At 41.1% G+C, this 19,966-nt stretch overlaps 1 protein-coding gene across 1 annotated transcript; it reads left to right on the forward strand.

The window, feature by feature from the left end:
- Window positions 1–8,023: 8,023 nt before the first annotated feature.
- On the forward strand, window positions 8,024–13,930 carry rtn4rl2b (reticulon 4 receptor-like 2b). Its single transcript, XM_086136312.1, has 4 exons — window positions 8,024–8,167; window positions 10,240–10,466; window positions 10,566–10,799; window positions 11,402–13,930. Exons 1-4 carry the CDS (start codon window positions 8,116–8,118, stop codon window positions 12,269–12,271), a joined length of 1,383 nt encoding a protein of 460 aa, XP_085992438.1. The 5' UTR covers window positions 8,024–8,115; the 3' UTR covers window positions 12,272–13,930.
- The last annotated feature ends 6,036 nt before the right edge of the window (window positions 13,931–19,966 follow it).

The following is a 19,966-nucleotide window of genomic DNA, read 5'->3' on the forward strand; positions in this document are numbered from 1 at the left end:
CTAAAATGTGTCCTTGTTTGTGTGCTGTGAACATGATTGAACTTTGGACAACACAGTCAAATTACTCTTCTAATGCACTCGCACTAGCACTAGTTCCCTCTACAGCAGTGGTTCTTAACCTGGGTTCGATCGAACGGGTTCGATCAAACCCTAGGGGTTCGGTGAATCAGTCTCAGGGGTTCAACAGAGCCTCTGTCATGGAGGTTAAGACACACCCAACTCAACATGTCAGTTAGTTAAGATATGCCCGCTTGGCCATCACTGGCTGGTTCATTTTGTGCACAATTAAAAAACGTATACTTTATCCATCCATCCGTTTTCCGAACCGCCTAATCCTCACTAGGGTTGCGGGGGGTGCTGGAGCCCATCCCAGCCGTCATCGGGCAGTAGACGCGGGACACCCTGAACCAGATGCCAGCCAATCGCAGGCGTATACTTTATATTTTACTGATTGTGTTTACTTTTTTTTGTTTTTAATAAATGTGTTTTTTAATGTCTTGAATTTGTAAAAAAAAATAATTAATAATAATAATATTTTTATTTTTCATTAATGAAGGGTTCGGTGAACGTGCATATGAACTGGTTGGGTTCGGTACCACTAACAAGGTTAAGAACCACTGCTCTAGAGGTTAATCTGATGTCACTTGAAAAGGTCTAAATCAGCTCTCCTTAGTGGTTCAAATTAATCTAGCCATTTATCAAGCCAATGGTCATGGAATTCAATTCATTTAACCGTATACCTTTCATTACTCCATTAGACACGGCAAACCCGTTACATCATAAGTACTCATCCCCCCCCCCCCCCCCCCCCCCAGTTCTTTCCTCTTGCATCGTGTCACCGCTACACATGTCAAGAGCAAAACATCTTTGTCATGATCCAGTCCTGTTTGCTTTGTTTCCTCAGTCTCCTGCTGGAGAGTAGGCGTTTCCTTATGAACCACACATGACACGAATCTGCCCTTGTTACCTAGTGCCTTTAAAAAAGCCATGCCACGCTAATGAGTGCTGTTGGAAAATTTGCCTTGCCTATGTCTACAGTCTCTCTATGCTTGATGTTCAGGCCTCGTAGTTTCTTTGTTCCATATCAGTAGTATTTCGGTTGATAATTATCGTTTTGGTTTGTATTGTGTGCACTTTGGGTTTTCTTGTCCATTTTTGACAAGCAAATTTTGTTTATTGCCATCTAATCTCAAGGCGCACATAGACAAACAATCATTCGCACTCACATTCATACTGAGGGACAATGTGTTCCATGAACCTGCCATGCATGTTTTGGGAATGTGGCAAGAAACCGGAGTACCCGGAGAAAACCTACCCAGGCACGGGGAGAATATGCTAACTCCACACAGGAAAGCCGGGACCTGAAATTGAAGCCTACACCTTTGCAATGTGAAGCGGACGTGCTAAACAGTCGGGCACCGTGCAACCATACCTGCCATCATTTTTACTTTATTTTTTTAACCTACTACCTCAACTTAAAAAGAAAAGAAATGGAGAAGAAAACAAGAACAGCCATTTACACTCACAGTCACTGAGTGGGAACTGAACCCACGTTGCCTGTACACAAGTTCGTGTGTCACTACACTAACAGACTCAATAAGATTTTTTTAAACTCTTGGGGACAGAAGATTCTCTGCAGCAATAAGTTGTGTCTGCTTCCAGAAATAACACAGACAACTGCACTGACCAAGTCTCTCACTGTGCCCCCGCTGCTCAACATGTTAGATCGATGCAAGCCGATGTGTACAGCTCCTATAGTAGCCAATTGCAGATGGAGCCTTTCACAACAGCAATGACAGAAATAGAAAAAAAAGTGGCAGAAGCTGAGAATAGAAACGACAACCTAACACCTAACATCAGTGTTGGTCTCCATCTGTTTTCAGGGTTGCTATTGGAAAAACAAACTGTGCATCCATCAATGAACCAAGCTGCTTATTGTCACGAGAGTTGCGGGCGTGCTGGAGCCTAGCCCAGCCATCTTCAGACAGTAGGTTGCGGACACCCTCAGCTGGTCGCCAGTCAATCGCAGCCGAACTATACTGAATGGAATGGAATCCATCATGTTTTGGTAGGTCCATACCACTCACAGCACTGTAAAAACAATGTTTCTCAAACTTTTATAACAAGCACCACATTGTAACACCATAATCTAAAACAAAGTGGACAAACATAGAAAATGCGCGTCCGGTTATTATCATTGGGTTCATTCCACTTTGAGTCAATTTTCAAGAGTGATACGATGCTAAAACTCAATGTCGAATGACTCAAAAATTCAACAAAGTCTGGATGAACCTTGCAATGCTCTGTACACCCACATTTCATGTGCTTCATTCAATTCTACGCAACCTCACACTGCTTCTAAAAAGAATTGGATTTCATCTCAAGTCTACATTGTTAACAAATGAGACAAAAACAACTTGCACACGCAACACCCTTCTAAGTTTCAAAAGAAGCGTTGAGTGCAACTTCTGATGGTTTGTCTCCCCACTGGCCTGATGTACATTGTTGGCCGAAGCACACACTGACCACATGTTGTAGAAGGTCTTCAGCTGTGAAAGATGAGTTTGCACGTGTGAGAGATGGCTATCGACATAGTCTGCGACACATTAATAGAATCAAGACAGATCCTTTGAACATGCTGTGTTTACACCAATTCAAATGTCAGTGAGCCTGTGAATCACGTTGACACAAGCGGGCGAGTGAGAGAATGCATCATTAAGGGAGGAGAGGCTGGTGTGGAGTGTGTAGACACACGTTGCATCCACATGAGACGCACATGAGGTGAACTCACACACTTCTTCCTCCTCCACGAAGTCTGGCCGGTTTACCCTGAGGCCAGGAATACTGCCAAAGAAATCTCCCAATCACGCTTCCAAAGCTGTTGCACCACCCCGAGGGTAAATACTTGCCAAAGTCTGTTAGGATGTGATGTACAATATGCATCCGCCAATCACTTGCCAAGAAACTTTGCTGTCGTAAGCATCCTGAAACATGGAATTTCAGTTTGGTAAGTGTATTTGCTTGGGAACAGATGGAGTGTGTCATGCTGGTACTCACCTTGACCCATGTGGGCGATGACGGATCCATTTATGAGTAACCCCAAGCCTTGTCGCGGAAACCCACGTCCAGACTGTATTGTTTTCCATTTTTCCCAGAAAAATACACAATCCACTGAAAGATATTGGAGAGCCTCTCATTAGTTTGATTTCTTGAAGTAAACATTAGCTTTTTTTTTTCCCAACAAATAATGCCTATAGGTGTAAGCTATTTTGCAGCTAGCTAGGTAATAGTTAACATTAGCACTCAACCCCTTTGCTCGGACAGGATGTTCACTTGCTGCTCTTTTTGCTCACTCATGCCCATGACTACTGATGTTCAACTCCATTGTCAAATTTACATGATCTTTGTCTGGAATAGAGAGATTTTCCTTGACATCACGTGCATCTGGACACACCCACTGGTGTCATGTTGGAGGTCATTACTGCTTCCTGAGTGGTAAAGTTAGGTCCGTTTCTAAAAAAAATCTTAGAATTGATTATCCGATCAAATACTTCATCAATTACATGGGCAATTGCCCTCAGCTCCATACGCTTCCCCCAGTTTTCCCCCAGTCCATGAGAAGAGTTGACAACCTCTTGACAAACAACCATCTGCACTCACACTCACACCTCGGGACAATTTAGAGTGTTCCACCTGCCACACATGTTTTTGGAATGTGGGAGGAAACCGTAGTACCCGGAGAAAACCCACACAGGCATGGGGGGAACATGTAAACTCCACACAGGAAGGAGGGGACACGGAATTGAACCCTACACCTCTGCACTGTGAGGCTGACGGGCTAACCACTCGTCCACTGGGCTGCCCAAAAACAAATCCTGTCGTGAACAGTGGCGGATGCTGGTCTGTCAAGGAGGGGAAGCTCAATTTCGGCTTACATCATAAAGTGTGTCCGTTTATTTATACGTGAATTCTACTCTCCGTTCCTTTTCAAGAAAATGATCTGTTATCCTGTCATACCAACAAGGCGTCTTTTCCAGGGTCTTAACTGGGGTGATATAAGTCAGTCTGCGAACAAGCAACAATAAAACACACCAGAAATAAAATATTAATCTGTCGCTAGTCGTTTTCAACAAAGAGATTGTCACTAAAATGATTAGAAGTCTCCAGTTTAACTCAGAACAGAATGAGAATTGAAAAATGCTCCCTGGGATGCCTACACCAAAAGATCGGTGATTGGCTCATTTCGCTGTCAATCAAAAAGAGATTCAGCCTCAGACAGATCATCCAATCATAATGCAGAAAAGCTGAGTGTCTGGGCCAGCCGATAAACGCCTACTGTCCATAGACTCCCAGAGACGCTGAGCGTCCGATGGGCGGGCCAAACCAGCATTTATCCAATGACTCCTCGTTTGTTAATTTTGTTAACTTTTCTTTTGATGGCGGCTCCTCTTGTTTCTTGTTTTATGTTGAGAGGGAAGAAATTTCATCTGTGCTGTTTAGCACAGATGACAATAAGGTTGTATCCAATCCAATAAAGTTGTATCCAATCCAATATCCAATGCATTGGGACAACGGGCTCCGAACTCTCTTGATGCCCAGCATCTGCGCTGTAGATGCTCAGCATCCACACAGTTCAAAGCACAGTGAAGCTGCGGGAATGAATGATTAGAGCAGGGGTGCCCAAACGTTTTGGACCGAAGATCTACAGTACTTTTCAATCAACTAACCTCCCGGGATCTACCTTTACCGGCGCGCGCGCGCGCGGTCACACACACGCACACGTGCACACACACACGCACGCACACACACACACACACGCACGCACGCCATGATGAGAAACAGCCTGAAACTGAGGCATGCGATGCACTTTTGCAGCCTGTTAACTACCATAGTTCACACGTACCGTTTTAAAGTGCTTCCCCGGGCTCTCCTAGATTCCTATTCTTTGCCCGTGCCCTCGGTGAATTGTACACGAAGCAAACTCTGAATGAGAATAATGACGATAAAAGATAGACCGCAACAGCTCTGAACACAAGCTGCAATTGCAGTCTGCTGAGCGCTAACAACCTCCGGTGACATAATCACGCGCCACCGTAAATTCAAGATTTAACTGCTTTATTTTATTTTTTAAATATTTTTTTGGTGAAAATGAGACTGATAGGATGATTAGGGTGCAGTGTTCATTAACACAAACAAATGTGTGAAAAAACTAGAAAGATATGGCATTAGAGGTGTAGCTTATAAATGGATAAAAAGTTATTTAGAAAACAGATATCAGTACGTGCAACTCAACAATAAAAAAACTAATCAACTAAAAATCACTCACGGAGTTCCTCAGGGGTCAGTGCTTGGTCCAAAACTATTCATCTTATATATAAATGATATCTGCAAGGTCTCAAAACAATTTAAATGTGTCCTATTTGCTGATGATACAACTTTCTACTGTTCTGGAATAAATCTGAAACAGCTCCTGACAACCGTAGAAAACGAATTAAACAAATTAAAAAACTGGTTCGACAGAAATAAATTGTCACTTAACCTGAAAAAATCGAAGTTAATTGTTTTTGGCACAAGACCAATCAAACACCAAGCTAAAATTATGGTAAACTCAATTGAGATAGAAAGAGCGTATGAAACCAAGTTTCTCGGATTAGTAATAGACTCAAAACTATGTTGGAAGCCACATATCGATAACGTAAAAAGAAAAATAGCCAAAACCGTAGGGATCCTCTACAAAACCAAGGAAGTGCTAAATAAGAGATCTTTGTACACATTGTACACTTCATTATTATTACCATATATGACCTACTGTGTGGAAATATGGGGAAATGCCTGCAAAACAAACACACTCCCTATTCTCAACCTACAAAAAAAAGCAATTCGAATTATTAATAGATCAAAATATACGGAACCCACAAATCCACTATTTATCAAATTAAATACGATGAAATTTTATGACCTGGTTGACTTTAAAATCGCCCAATTAATGTACAAAGCACACAATAACCTGCTCTGCCAAAACATTCAGAAGTTTTTCGAAATTCGAGAAAGCAGCTATGATTTAAGAGGTACCAACTTATTCAAAAAACTCAAAACAAGAACAAACATCAAGCAAAGAAGCGTATCTATCAAAGGTGTTAATCTGTGGAATAATCTCGAAACGGACCTGAAAATGAGTAAATCGCTTGCTGAGTTAAAAAACAAATTCAAAAAAATAGTACAAACAACCTACATCAATCAGAGTTAAAATGATAAATTCAAAACATTAAATATAATGATAAATCAGAACTAAGTTGATAAATAGAGAAAGGTATATAAATATCCATTATGAATTTAAGAGAAAATTGACACAAGAGTGTCAGGGTGTGGAAGTATATAATCCCGATACAAACCAAAAGTTGTAAAAATATCACGGTTAAGGGTAAAGTATGAGCCTTAATGGAGACTTCTTTCTTCTTACTTTTCTGATTGATATAAAAATGATTTATTAGATACAATCACATAACGGGGTAGGACTAGATAAGTTTTTTACTTCTTCCTACTCCCTTGAACATAATAACTGTGTTGAATGAAGATTGATTTCTTTCTTTTTACTTTTTTTATCTACCTTATTTTCTGTCAAATTATTACTGTATATATGTTTTATGTTCAATAAACAAACAAACAAACAAACAAACAAACAAATATATAACTAACATATACAAAGACACACAAATGGTTGTTTGGTTTTTTTCTCCTCGACACTCCTCGGATCTACCTGGGACCTGTCTTAGATCTACCGGTAGATCAGGATCGACGTAATTGGCACCCCTGGAGTAGAGAGTCGCAACCAGTATTAAGAAGCTGATTCGGAACAAAAGTTGAGCGCGTTGTAGCGCATATTTAATCAATGACATGTACACACAATTGTATATACACACATATATTTGATCACTTATTTTTTTTACATTTTTGGGGAAGCTGAGCTTCCCTTGCAGTCTTAGAGCAATCACCTCTGGTCGTGAAATAAAGGGATAAAGAGTCAAAGTAAAAAGTCTTAAGAAAATGAAAAAATGCTCACTTCTGAAGTCTGTATTCTGCTCATATTTAGTCATGCTGTATAACCTTCCCATGCCCACAGCGTGGCTTGGCGTCCTTGTAACAATCATCTCCTAGAATTGGAATACTCTTGTATTATTCCTCTCTTCTTAGTTAGGTTTGATGGTTAAGGTGTTATTCCTCTCTGTTAGTTGTGTTTGTTCAGACACTTGAAAGAAACAATGTAGAATGCTGTTGAAGGTATTTCCTGCTCACTGTTTTTACAATCACCTTTAGTGCCCCTCGACCCCCACCACTTTAGGGCCCCCCTCCACAGGACATGTTTAACATCAAAAGAGGAACTGTTATCTCAAGTATCTGTGTTCCTGCCATCACACCAAATGGTGTGGTGGGTAGTGGTGGTCTGGTCTCACCTCACCGCTCCCAACTTCTTCCAGCCACACCGGGTCAGATGACATGTTACTTTCTTTGTTTCTGGGATTTGCATGAGAGGGGTACCTCCCCGCCTCTCATTATCATATTGTCTCTATATAATCTCATGAATGTGTTTCTTCTACGCTTCCTGATTCAAATCTGGACCCCTCAGGAGCCCAAATCGATTCGTAAACTGCGGAAAAATAAAGTAAACCCTTCGAAGGAACTGTTCATCGCCTCCAGCCTTTAATTGGTTTACCAACATTCTCCTCGTCCGAAATTCAAGAGGAGGCCACTCTTCCCCCAACACTTCCCACCACCTTTTCCACCACAATGATGCTGTATTGTTAGATAACATAAAAAGGAAGAAGCCAAACATTGTCTTCTGCTCCCTTTCTTGGCTCTTCCTTCGGCGAGTGCCATCCCTCCTCCTCTCACCAAGCAGCCTGACGTCTGACAGCGGCCACAGCTCTGCCTACGCTGCCTGGTGGGCGACGAAGCCGCCGCCGAGTATAAATAATGCTTGCGGGGACTCCCAAGTTTCTCATTCACTCCCCTGTGAAGCCACAGCGACTGAGTCCTCGGAGCCGAACGTCAGCAGAGATAGCAGCAAGCAGGCACTTCGTCGCCGCGCAGGCTAACTCGCTTTCGATTTTACTCACCATGGAGACTCGCTGGACCAAGAGGAGCTCTTTAACAGCCCACAACTTCAAAAGTGAGTTGCCGTGCACTCAACATGTTTGTATTGCCTTGCAATAGATTAAACATAAAAAAGCATGCTTTAATTTGAGTATATTTTTAGTACTTAGTCGGGTGAGAATGTGAATAGCTGGAAACTTTCATGAATTAGGGGGAAAGTGACTTTATTTTGTTTGTTTGTTTGTTTGTTTATTGAACATATAAACAGATAATGGAAACTACCTAATTGAAAGTTGACTCTTGCTAGCGAACTTACAGTTTGGACAACTCCATTTTAGCATAATTCCCACTAAAACAAACCAATTGCATGTTGATTTTATAGATTCATACAGACTACTCAAGTCAAGGGGGAATTCAGCAACGCTACAAATGCATGCAATACAGTTGAATATGGAGATTCAATGACCTGCAGTGGGTTAGAAGACGAAGAAAAAAACAGAACCCAGGCTGGCAAGAAGATGCTTTGTAGGTATTTTTGGATTGGGTGTGGGTGCATTTTTGTTATTTTAATAATCAGTTGGATCACAAGGACTAATATTTCATTGCCAACTCCACATTAATGTTATTGTTCTTCAATAAAATACTTTAAAACTTGATAAATTTCTACTTACAAATAAGTCTGCTGAAATATCATGCTTTCTTGCATGGGTATCTTCCTATGACAAAACAGAAAGTTCATGTTTTTTTTTGTTTTTTTTCTCAGAATCTTTCAGTTTAACATCCATTCATCCATCCATTATCTGAGCCAAGCTGGACCCTATTTCAGCTGACTTTGGGCAGTAAGCAGGGTACACCCAGAACTGGCTTCAAGCCAATCGCAAGGCACGCACACGCACAGACAAACAACCATTCACACTCCCGGTCACACTTAGGGACAATTTAGAGTGCTCCAGTAACTTCATTTGCATGTTTTTGGAATGTGGAAGGAAACCGGCGTTTCCAGAGAAAAAATACACAGGCACGAGGAGAACAATGCCAACTTCACACAGTTCTTCTACATTCACAACATGGTCACATGGTGCGTTTCCACAATACACTGATCTCCAATAGAAGAGCTGATGAAAACGATGTACTAAACAAATAAGGACATTTCTAAGTGACCCAAATCTTTTGAGGACGAGTGTATATTGTTGATTTCGTATATGAGTACATATGGTTCATGTTTTGGATCTCACACAGTGCCGGTTTATCTAGTTATTGCTATTGAGTTTTTTTTTTTCATTTATTTTTTTTAATTTGTCCAATTCCTCCATAAATAATTTACAAACTGGATGTTTATGCAATCATGATTTGCCATGCGGTAAATAAGACTTACCAAGATTTCGGATTGGGGTCTTCTTCCATTTGAAATCCCAGTCTCGTGTTCTCGTGAAGGTCCAGCGTAGATAAGGGTTAAACTTGAGAAAGGTCAAGGGGTGAGTCACTGGAAAATCTTGCGTCCAACAGATGAATGGGATGTTCATCATCATTTAATGACTCTACTTTTACCACCGTAGTCGTTTTTTGTGTGCCGTCATCCGAGCTTTGCAGAGGCACAGGGAAGTAACTGAAGCCGGAGTGAAATTGATCTGTCTAAGTACGGTACTGCTTTTACGTGTGCCTTCTGCTTAGCAAACTCCTCAATGGAAAGGCTCGTTTTCCAGGACATCTGTACAGTATTGTAAACTCAGTGGGTTCATTAATGTTTTCCTTTTTTGTTGATTTCCATATGAATGGATTCTTTAAAAAAACGTTTTTTATTGATTGTTTACTCTGCGCCACTCATGTTTAGAGTTATGTCACTCTGACATTGGAGACAGGACACCCAATGTTAAGTGATCCAGGAGATATGAATGGTTGAATGATTTCTGGCATCTGCACGAGTCTCAGAAAACCAGTCACAAATCTTTTTGCGCAGAAAAACAATCAGTGGATATAAAAGGCTGCAAAGAAAACAGTAGGCGAGGCCAAGAGCTATAATCAAAACCTCTTTCTAAATGTATCTTAATCCGATGTCCACCTTTTCCAAACAAGCTCTGAATCCTGCATCTATTGACCTGTGTGTTTGTTGATCATTTCTGTTGTTTGTTTTTACCACTTCTGTCCTAGGTGGATTGTCTCTGTGGCTGATCTTGTGGCTGGTGGTGGTGAAGCCCAGCAGTGTGGCTGCATGCCCCAGGCTTTGCGTGTGTTACCCTACACCCATGACAGTCAGCTGCCAGTCCCAGAACCTCACCATGGTTCCGACCGGCGTCCCCTACGACTCACAACGTGTGTTCCTGCAAAACAATCGTATCACAGAGCTCCGTGCGGATTCTTTTGGCTTTGAAACACAGGTAAAAAGTGTGTGTACTTTAATAGAGGTGTTTGATGGATAACTCAGAACCCCCCTCCCCCCACCACCACTACCCCAAACCCCCTATTCTTCGACACAGGTGCTTTGGCTCTATGGCAATAACATCACATGGATTGAAGCCGGGGCCTTTAGTAACCTCAGGGTGCTCGAGGAGTTGGACCTGGGTGACAACCCTACACTGAGGCGCCTAGAAGGTGGAGCTTTCAGAGGCTTGGAGAAGCTGCAGAGTCTTCACATGCACCGATGCAAGATTGCCATGCTACCCCATGACCTCTTTCACAAATTGTACAGTCTGCAGTTCCTCTACTTGCAGGTGAAGTTTACATAAATACACATTGAACTAGGTACACGGTTAAGCTGGCGTACTGAAAACATTCTGCAATTTGGTCCACAGTGGATAAATTCAATATAAGCAAGGATATTTTCTCATAAATACCTGGACTTTATCAAAGGGGTAGCTGAAATTGAACCAGTAACCCATTACTTGGCTGCCGCGATACCCTGAACTAAGCCTTGCTGCTACCTTCGCAATAAAGCAGATTTTTGGCTGCATTCTTTATGTTCAGATATCCATTGCTTGAAGGGAACTTACACATATTCTTCTGTAGATGCTAATTAGCATTTACAGAATAATAGATGTTAATTAGCAATTAGCATTTCCCATTATAGGCTAGCATTGGTAGCGGTGGCTATGTGGTTGTTTTAAATGTATCTGTGATTCTCTTGTTTTATCGTGAGTTAACAGTAACCTCTAGCCGAGAATGACGTTAACAGCTTAAAACCTTTTTTTAAGAATATTTGCTAATTCTCAAATTTGCACTCATGAGTCAAAGCAAAACCTCTCATCCAACTCGATGATCCAAATCTCAATTACCGGTACTTGTTTTGTAATATGATGTTTTGACATTGTTGCAGGAGAATCAGCTCCACTTTCTGCAGGATGACCTGTTCTCAGATCTGGTCAACCTCACCCACCTCTTCCTCCACGGCAACCGCATTCGTGTCCTTTCTGAGAATGTGTTCCGAGGCTTGGTCAATCTGGACCGCCTCCTTCTTCACGACAATCGAATCAGGCAGGTCAACCGTCGCGCTTTCCGCGACCTGGGCCGCCTCTCCATTCTTTACCTGTTCAACAACTCCCTTGCTGAGCTCCCAGGCCAAGCTATGAAAGACACCCAGGGCATTAACTTCCTCCGTCTCAATGGCAACCCTTGGTCCTGCGGTTGTGAGGCCCGCACCTTGTGGGAGTGGTTCCGCAAAGCCCGCATTTCCTGTTCTGAGCTCATATGCTCATCACCGTCCCAGCGTCGCGGCCAAGATCTCAGATTCCTCCGAGAGCTCGACTTTGCCCTCTGCCCAATGCCTGACCCAGGATCCCTGGCCAGAACCACGACGACCACCTTTAGCACCAAGACACGCTGGTGGTTCTCCAAGAACAAGCCCGTTTCTTCCTCCAAGGTCAATAATCAGAAGACCACAGAGACAGGAAAGACATTCCCTATAGGGAAGCCACAGTACTTCCCCAAAACCCACTTCGACTCATTTCCTCCCAAGTATGAACTATCAGATCACGAAGTGGCTCTCCCAAAGCTCGACCCAGAAGAGTACTGGGACAACTATGGCAACGAAGATGCTGCCATCCGCTGCTTTGAGCCGGAGTGCTCCCCAGTCTATGACAATTCAGCTTTTACATCCTCATTCTCATCCATTGCCACAAGTCCAGCCCTCCCCCACCGCCTCTACGTCTGTGTAGTTGCTTTCTGCCTTCATTTACTTTTTGGCTGAATCCACCATTCGTTCAGCCTTTCTCTCATTCCTCCGTCCTGCTCTTTTTAACTCAAAACAAAAGCCTGGGATCTTGATCACTTTCAGTCACTTCCTTGACCCACAAGTAGGGGGCGTTACACAATGACAGGAAATGGACGAGGGAGTAAAAATCTGTTTTCAGAAGCAGATACTCTGCCAGTTGAGGCAATACAAGGCTAAGCATTACTGTTAATTTGGCTGCTGCTTACCAGCATATGTGGCCTTGACAATAACAGGGGTCACATTGTGGAGACTGTGATAGGTGTCGGAACAGCGCCCGTCGATAGACAACACAACACACTGTAGGGTGTAGGGGCATGTAATTTGTTTTGCTCATGTTGCAGCAAACTATGCAGCAATTCCACCACCTTGTCTAGAGGTATTTTCTACACGAACTACTAACAGCATCTGTACTGCTGCTTTCATTTACATCACCAATGAAGACAAAATCCTTGAAGCACCTGGCTTTGCAAGACGTGAAAATCAAAGAAAAATCATTCTTAGAAGGTGTACGCCAATAATTTGGTTTCAATACTGTGTTTCTTCTCAGATCACAGATGAGAAGGAGAGACAGAGAATTTCATTGCGAAATAAAATGAAAATGAGAAGTGTGGAGTCGCTGAGAAACAGCGATTGGCCAAGTGCAGGATTTGCAGCCAAGAGTGACTCTCTTCTCTGAGATTCCTAGTTTTGTGTCATCCCAGCGATGCCAGCAGCATAGCCGCCCACACGTGTCCACGCAGCTTGAAACACCTCAAGGAACTTCAAACATGCATCACACGACGTACGTCATGTGTCATATGCTTCTCTGCACTTCCTCTGCACTACTTTCCCCTTTTCACTCAGTTGCATTTAGTAATGGACACGAAAACTAAATTGGCTGGTCAAATCAAACAAAATAAAATCAAAAATGTTTTTTATTTTTGGTTGGTTGTTTTTTGCATTAGATTATTAGCAATTGGTGTTGATCATGAAAAGAATAAGTCGATTTTTATGTTGAGCATATGTTGTGTGTCTGAAAATCTTTAGTAGGGAAAATAATTTCCAGATATTCTACAGATTTGCAATACAATACAATGCATCCTCATTTATATTTTTATTTATTCATGTATGTATTTATTTATTTATTTCGACATGCCTACAGCTTTATTGAATTAGACAACATGCTTTTAGAAAGCGTGAAACAAACTTTTGTAAGCTGCAGTACTCACTGAAGTACTGTATTCTCTGTATACTGTATACTCACTGTATAATGTATTGTCAGGTTTTTACCAAACTGCTTTTGCATTTGATCTGATAACTCAACAAACGCTGTGGTTTTTCAAATGAAAGCTGGTAGAAACAGAGTTTTTTTTTGGTTTGTTTTTTTGCATTTTCTTCTTTTTTGAATAAAGAAATGATCAGACATAAGCGAGTGGCAGTTCCTTGGTTTCATTGCATTAAGTGGCTGAGTCTGGTTCAAAGGAATTATACGTCTGGAACAAACATTCGGATCATGTCGTGTCCACTTCATTAAAAACAATATTACATCAACATTTCCAACAAAAAAGGACTTTGAAATAAATCTCGATGTTGATGTCACTTATGAAGTCGTGAGAAACAAGTTTTGACATTAAAAGATTACAGATTTGAAGTGAATCACTCTCCTTCGTGCTTGTTGTTGAGTCCATGAATTGTGAGTCCTTCACGTGAGAGTGTGTTTGTATCTGGTAAAGTTGATTAATAGCAACACTATTCACTCTTCACACGTACAGATTGGGGCTATAATATGTACATGAGATGTCCAGAATGTCTTGGGGAGGGTCTGTTGGCAGAACAAAGGCGTGATTCCAAGCATGGGGCCAAATAGTGTACCGTACATAACATATACTTGTAGATGTAGCGATAACTTGTCCAAGAATTCACACACCCCCTCAACAGAATCCTAACTGTGATATTGGTGATTCAAATGTGATAGTGATACGCACACACACACACACACACACACACGCACACGCACAAATCAAAAATACTGTACTGTAATTCAAAGAAAAAAAACACAGTTCAAATAGAAACCTTGTGAGACTTCGGCTTTGTGAGAATCTAAAAGAGTTTTGTGTTGTGATGACGCCACAAAAGCATACCAATTAGGAAAAGTGATGAGACTCATCAAACCGAAAATTGCACTTACTCTAACATGGAGGTATGATAAGGTCTGGGTGCTTAATACAATACAGGCAAAACATATCATTGAATTATAAGTTTTACATCCATGTACTGTGCCGTACTCACAAAAACAAATATTTGGCTTTCAAGTAAAATTTCAGGATGAACCTATAATGTATTACAACCTTTCAGGTGATGTTAGTTTGACCTTCTCTAAACTTTTGTGTACAAATATCCAACTGTTTTTGCCCAACTTGCTGTTCTCAAAGAGCTGAACAGCAAGATTCACAACATCTTTTTGATCCATAAACTGACCAACAGACTATCAAGGGCGTCCACTTCTACAGCTTTCTGTGACTCTTCCATTTTCTCTGTTGTGCCCTGTTGATGACACTCTTTGACACGCTAAGCTCATTGGTGTAAATATCGACGTTGCAACCGATGCAATGCACTGTGGCCCAACGGTGTTAGGGCACCATGAAGGAAGGGAAAAAAACAGCTGTCTAAAATTCCCCCAGACAAATGATTTTATAAATCGAATAATTCGGGCTGGTGAGTCACGCTAAGCGGCTCATCAGGAATACGGAAATGATCATTTGCCCAATCACTTGTTAGTCATAACGTGCATCGACATGATGTGAAGCGTGCAAAAAAAGAAGTTAGCTGTGGGTTAATTCTAAATGACTATGGTGGACTTCACACGTCGAGAACTCTACGATCTTATTCTGCCTTCATACGCCAATGCATAAAGTTATATATTATAGCAACTTTCTCGTGTAGTGCAACCCTACCAGACCATTTCCCAGAATTAGTGGGATTTAAATTCAGAGCAAAGTACTTGTGACCCATTGTTGTTATTTTTGTAATGCCTTTTGTACCTGTATATATTCAAAGAGATTTAAAAAACTGAATACGATGCATTGGAACATTTTTTTGTGATCCTGTATTTTTAATCTTCAAAATACAAATCACAATATTAAAATAGCAATAAAAAAAACTGCACAAATACATGGTGACGATGGTAGTTCTCTCGAATGGCTGTGCAGCTATGTGTTGAAGCGTCTATGTGGGTAGCATGCGCTTGTGTTTAGGGCAAGGGTCTGGGCACAAAAAATGTTTTGGCACTGTGGCCTGTCACCATGATGTTACTTCACTGGCTAAGCCCATTGGCCAATTCCCACTGAGAATATCATGTTTGAGCCTATGCATTGGTGAGATACTCCTGACTGAGTGAGGATTCTCCTGATGGCAGATATCCTTGGTCATTGACCAATGCTTATGTGCAATTTCATCACGTCTTACTTCAAAGACCTCCTCAATTCCGACATGCCTTCTTTTGGAGAACCGGAGTCTGTGGACTCTGACGTATGCTCTCCTTTCTCTGGGGTTAAAATCACCGCGGTGCTTAAAGAGATCGTTGCGGCAAAGCCCTAGTAGTGGATAATATGGTCATGAGCTGTGAGTCGTGAACAAAAGAATGAGATCCCGTATACAAGCGGATGAGATGAGTTTACTCTGTTGGGTGTCCGCACTCTCCCTTAGCCTCCTGACTACCAGTAGTTCAAATTTGTCCTCTGTAGAGGACATTTGTGAACCTAAATATCTCCCACTCAGTGCATCCAATCGCATTAACTTCTTTTGTGCTCTAAAGAGGACGTTCAGTGCTTTCCAATGATACCAAATTTGTAGGGGTGGGGCTTTGTTACTTTGACTTCTCAATAGAAGAAAATGGCTTCCCTCAGTGCAAGCACTTTTTATGGGAACAGGAAAAGTAAGCCTTTTTATCAAACACATTTTGTCTTGAAATGCTGTTGACATTTTATTTATAAGACTCCTATGAACACGTTAAAGTGTTGTTTGAGTTGTTTTAAGTGTATTTGAGCCTAGTATTCAAGTGTTTAAAAAAAATGTCCTCTGGAGTGGAATTTCAAAATTTTCTTTTGGAGTAGTCCAATTACTTCACATAGATTGGGGAATTTCAAAATAAATGTGATTGGACAACATTTTTTCTTCCTGGTAGTCAGGAGGATATAGATAACGTGAGAGGCTCAGAGTCAAGCTCCTATTGAGAGGAGCCAAATGAGGTGGCTCGGGCATCTTAACAGTATGCCTCCTGGGCGCCTCCCTGTTGAGGAGTTCCGGGGCGTGTACCACACGAAGGACTCCTCGAGGTTGACCCATTTGTGGTTATCCTTTATATATTTCTCCAGTATGTTCCCATTTCAGAAAACTGTTGGCGCTTGCATTGTATCCCCGCAAACTTCCTGTGCACTACGAATGCGACATACTGCATATTTTTTTCTCGCACTGATGACGTACATACACAGCACCTACTCCTTGTCTTCCAGAATATCTGTGCTATTTTTACCCTGGCCTTGTGTGTGTGCTTTTTATGCTGCCACTCATTCTTTGTCTGGACACCATGTTTCTCTCTGTCGCTGTCATGCACATGCAGATGCTTCAAAGATGTGCGTCGGCCCTTATGAGTTGCTGTCTCATTGACGTGTTTTGGTGACGTTCACTCTCGCACATGTCATATTTGGCTAAGACAACTGACACATTGGCACCCTGGTTTCTATGGTTCCAAGAGAATAGAATAGAACAGAATGGAGCAGCCAGAGACCCATAACATGCAGAACCGTTAAACTACCCTGCAATGACCAGTTCTTTTTGTCTTGCACATATAAACCTGAGTCTTTGGGTCTGTCATTCCTGTAGACTGTCAATCCTCCAACAGTGTGAGAACTAAAATATTAAGGCCATCCAATGAGACCCAATACAACAGTTACTGTGGATCAGAAACATTCAGTCATATTCCTTTTTAGAGTGACAAAACAATGTGATCAAAGTTTTTACTGTGTAGATAGATAGATAGATAGATAGATAGATAGATAGATAGATAGATAGATAGATAGATAGATAGATAGATAGATAGATAGATAGATAGATAGATAGATAGATAGATAGATAGATAGATAGATAGATAGATAGATAGATAGATAGATAGATAGATAGATTAAAACCAAAATTCGGAATGGTAACCCTACTTTGAAATCCTAAAACTGTGATATAAATTGTGACCCTACTTTCAAACCATAACTCTAGTTTAAAATCCTATTTTGAAACACTAATCCTAGTTAACAACTAGGGAAGTTCTGTACCACTTTTCCCAGGCTAATACCAGTACTGTCATGATCCGTATTCGGCAGCAGGTGGCACGCGTTCACTTCTGTCGCCTGCACACCTGCTGCCTATTTGCCAGAGATTGCACCTGCTATATCTAGGCGCTCCGACAGTCAAATCACTGCCGGAGTATTACATGCCGTGCCACTGCTGTTGCCCATGTTTCACAAATTATTCGATACCATTCGCGGTTAGTTACATTTTCGTCGTCCCAAGGGAATTCTTATAGTATCGTGCTTGATCTAGTATTTGTATGAACGTACGTTCCTTGCCGGTTTTTTGCAAGCGTTTTCTGTTGTCGTGTTTTCTTATTTTCCTGGTTCTCGTTTTTTACCAGCGTTTTCTGTTGTCGCGTTTTTCCTTTCCTGGCTATCGTCCTTTGACCAGCGTTTTCTGTTGTTTATTAGGCGGGATTTTTGTTTGTAATAAATATTATTGTTTTTACAAAGTCCTTGTCGGAGCCTGCTATTTCGGGGATCCGCTTGTTTTCGTTTTCTCCGTTACGTACGAAGCAGTTCCCTTTTTCCTGCTTCGTACGGAACGTGACAAGTACGAGTACTTAACTCTTATATACAATACAATACAATACATCCTGATTTATATAGCGCTTTCACAACAGCTGCAGCTGTACCTAAGCGCTTAACAAAACAGTTAACATAAAGTAAAATAATAAACAACACATAACATAAAACACGGATAGTCGTGCTATTCTGACTGCTTTTAACAACCAAGTAACTGATACCACCAGTACTTTTGAGAGATAGCATTTGTATTAAACTAATGACAAGAGCGTAACCCTAGTTCAAAAGCCGATTTTGAAAGCCTAACACTTGTTTAAAACCCTACTGTGAAATCCTCACCATAGTTGGAAACCCTAACCCTAGTTTAAATATTATTTGAAAAACCTAAATATGAATTAAACCCCTACTTAGAAACCCTAGCCCAAATAAAAACCTACTTTGAAACTCTTAACTCTAATGCAAAATCCTACTTTGAAATCCTAACCATAATTTAAAATCCTACGACAAGGGAAAAGGGGAGAGTATGGTGAGATTGGGGCATGTGACTACTGTGATTTAAGATCATGTGCACAACTATTATCATGCAAAACAATTTCAGTCTGAAACAAGAGTAAAACTGTAAACGTGGAATTGTTTGTCAAGAAAACCAAAAAAAAAAAAAATACTATTATGAGCACGCATGAGTCACACACCGCCTCGGCTTGGGAGATTTGACAGCCTTTGTTTGTTGACACAGTCACACCCTCTGATGTCGTCAAGCATTTACATTTACACGATTTCTATAAATGTGAACGCCACATCCTGGGTAACAAGCATGCATCTGCTATTATCTTGGTAACCACATATGGTATTGGCTTTTGGATTTGAAGTACAGTAATTGAGCACATCCATCTGGTCCTTGGCAGATTTTTTCGTGCATTTGTCCATCTTTTGGATGTCATCGTCATTTGTTCAACAATAAAGGATATTCAGGGATTACTAAAAGTAACAAAAGTACACAAGCCCTGTATTCATCTGTGCTACTGTCGTTGTTATGCACTGATTTTCAATTACAAGTACCAGAAGTGTGATTTAAGCAGGATGAAGCAGTTTAGATCAGAGATGATATCAACATTTAAACGAGTGCCAAAATATTCCATGAAAGGATTAGCAAATCGAATGAGGTGGTCGAGTCCAATATGCATTGCCCATTGACAGACAATTTGTCCAATTCAAACAATAATTTAGTCCCTTTTTCTAATTGCGGCCTGAGATAATACATTTGTGTCACTTTTCCACTTGTACAAATATTTATGGAAGGGTGCATTTTTGTTGGAGGAAAACACAATTTACAACTATGATACAACTCAAGACATACTGTATATACTAAATGAGTTCACAACAATGTTACGAAATCGCTCTCAAACTGGGATCCCCGGACATCCAGGGGTTCACGAGTTGTAGCTTGGGGGTCTGAAAAATGAGTACCGGTAGTTGTATCATTTACAGAAAGCTAATTTCCCACTGATGGGGACCAGAATGATAATAAAACAAACATACTCAACCAATCGCTTGGCTTTGGTCCAGTTATAAAAGGATAGACTTTGGGAGTGATAGTCCTTCAAATATTGGATATTCACAAACCCTGTGGAAACACAGACAGACTGATCATATTACAATTCTCAAAGCCACAAATTTCTCCCACTGAGTGAAAAACGAGTTATGGTGATATGGCTCAATAGCAACTTTGTTCTTATCTCATTCTTAGTGTGTACTCCATCCAGGCAAGGCGCCACACTGCCCAAAGAGCAGAAATAGCCGGCATTTGTTAGAATTATTTTTTGAT

Source organism: Hippocampus guttulatus, chromosome 2 (assembly GCF_054856545.1).
Source record: "Hippocampus guttulatus isolate MCC_2025c chromosome 2, RoL_Hgut_1.0, whole genome shotgun sequence".
NCBI lineage: Eukaryota > Metazoa > Chordata > Actinopteri > Syngnathiformes > Syngnathidae > Hippocampus > Hippocampus guttulatus.

Bases quoted from the DNA above. Each gene is read 5' to 3' on its own strand.
- rtn4rl2b (XM_086136312.1), top strand. From the start codon at position 8,116: ATGGAGACTCGCTGGACCAAGAGGAGCTCTTTAACAGCCCACAACTTC. The intron at 8,168-10,239 runs GTGAGTTGCCGT...CTTCTGTCCTAG, and splicing joins AACAGCCCACAACTTCAAAA to GTGGATTGTCTCTGTGGCTG. The intron at 10,800-11,401 runs GTGAAGTTTACA...ACATTGTTGCAG, and splicing joins TGCAGTTCCTCTACTTGCAG to GAGAATCAGCTCCACTTTCT.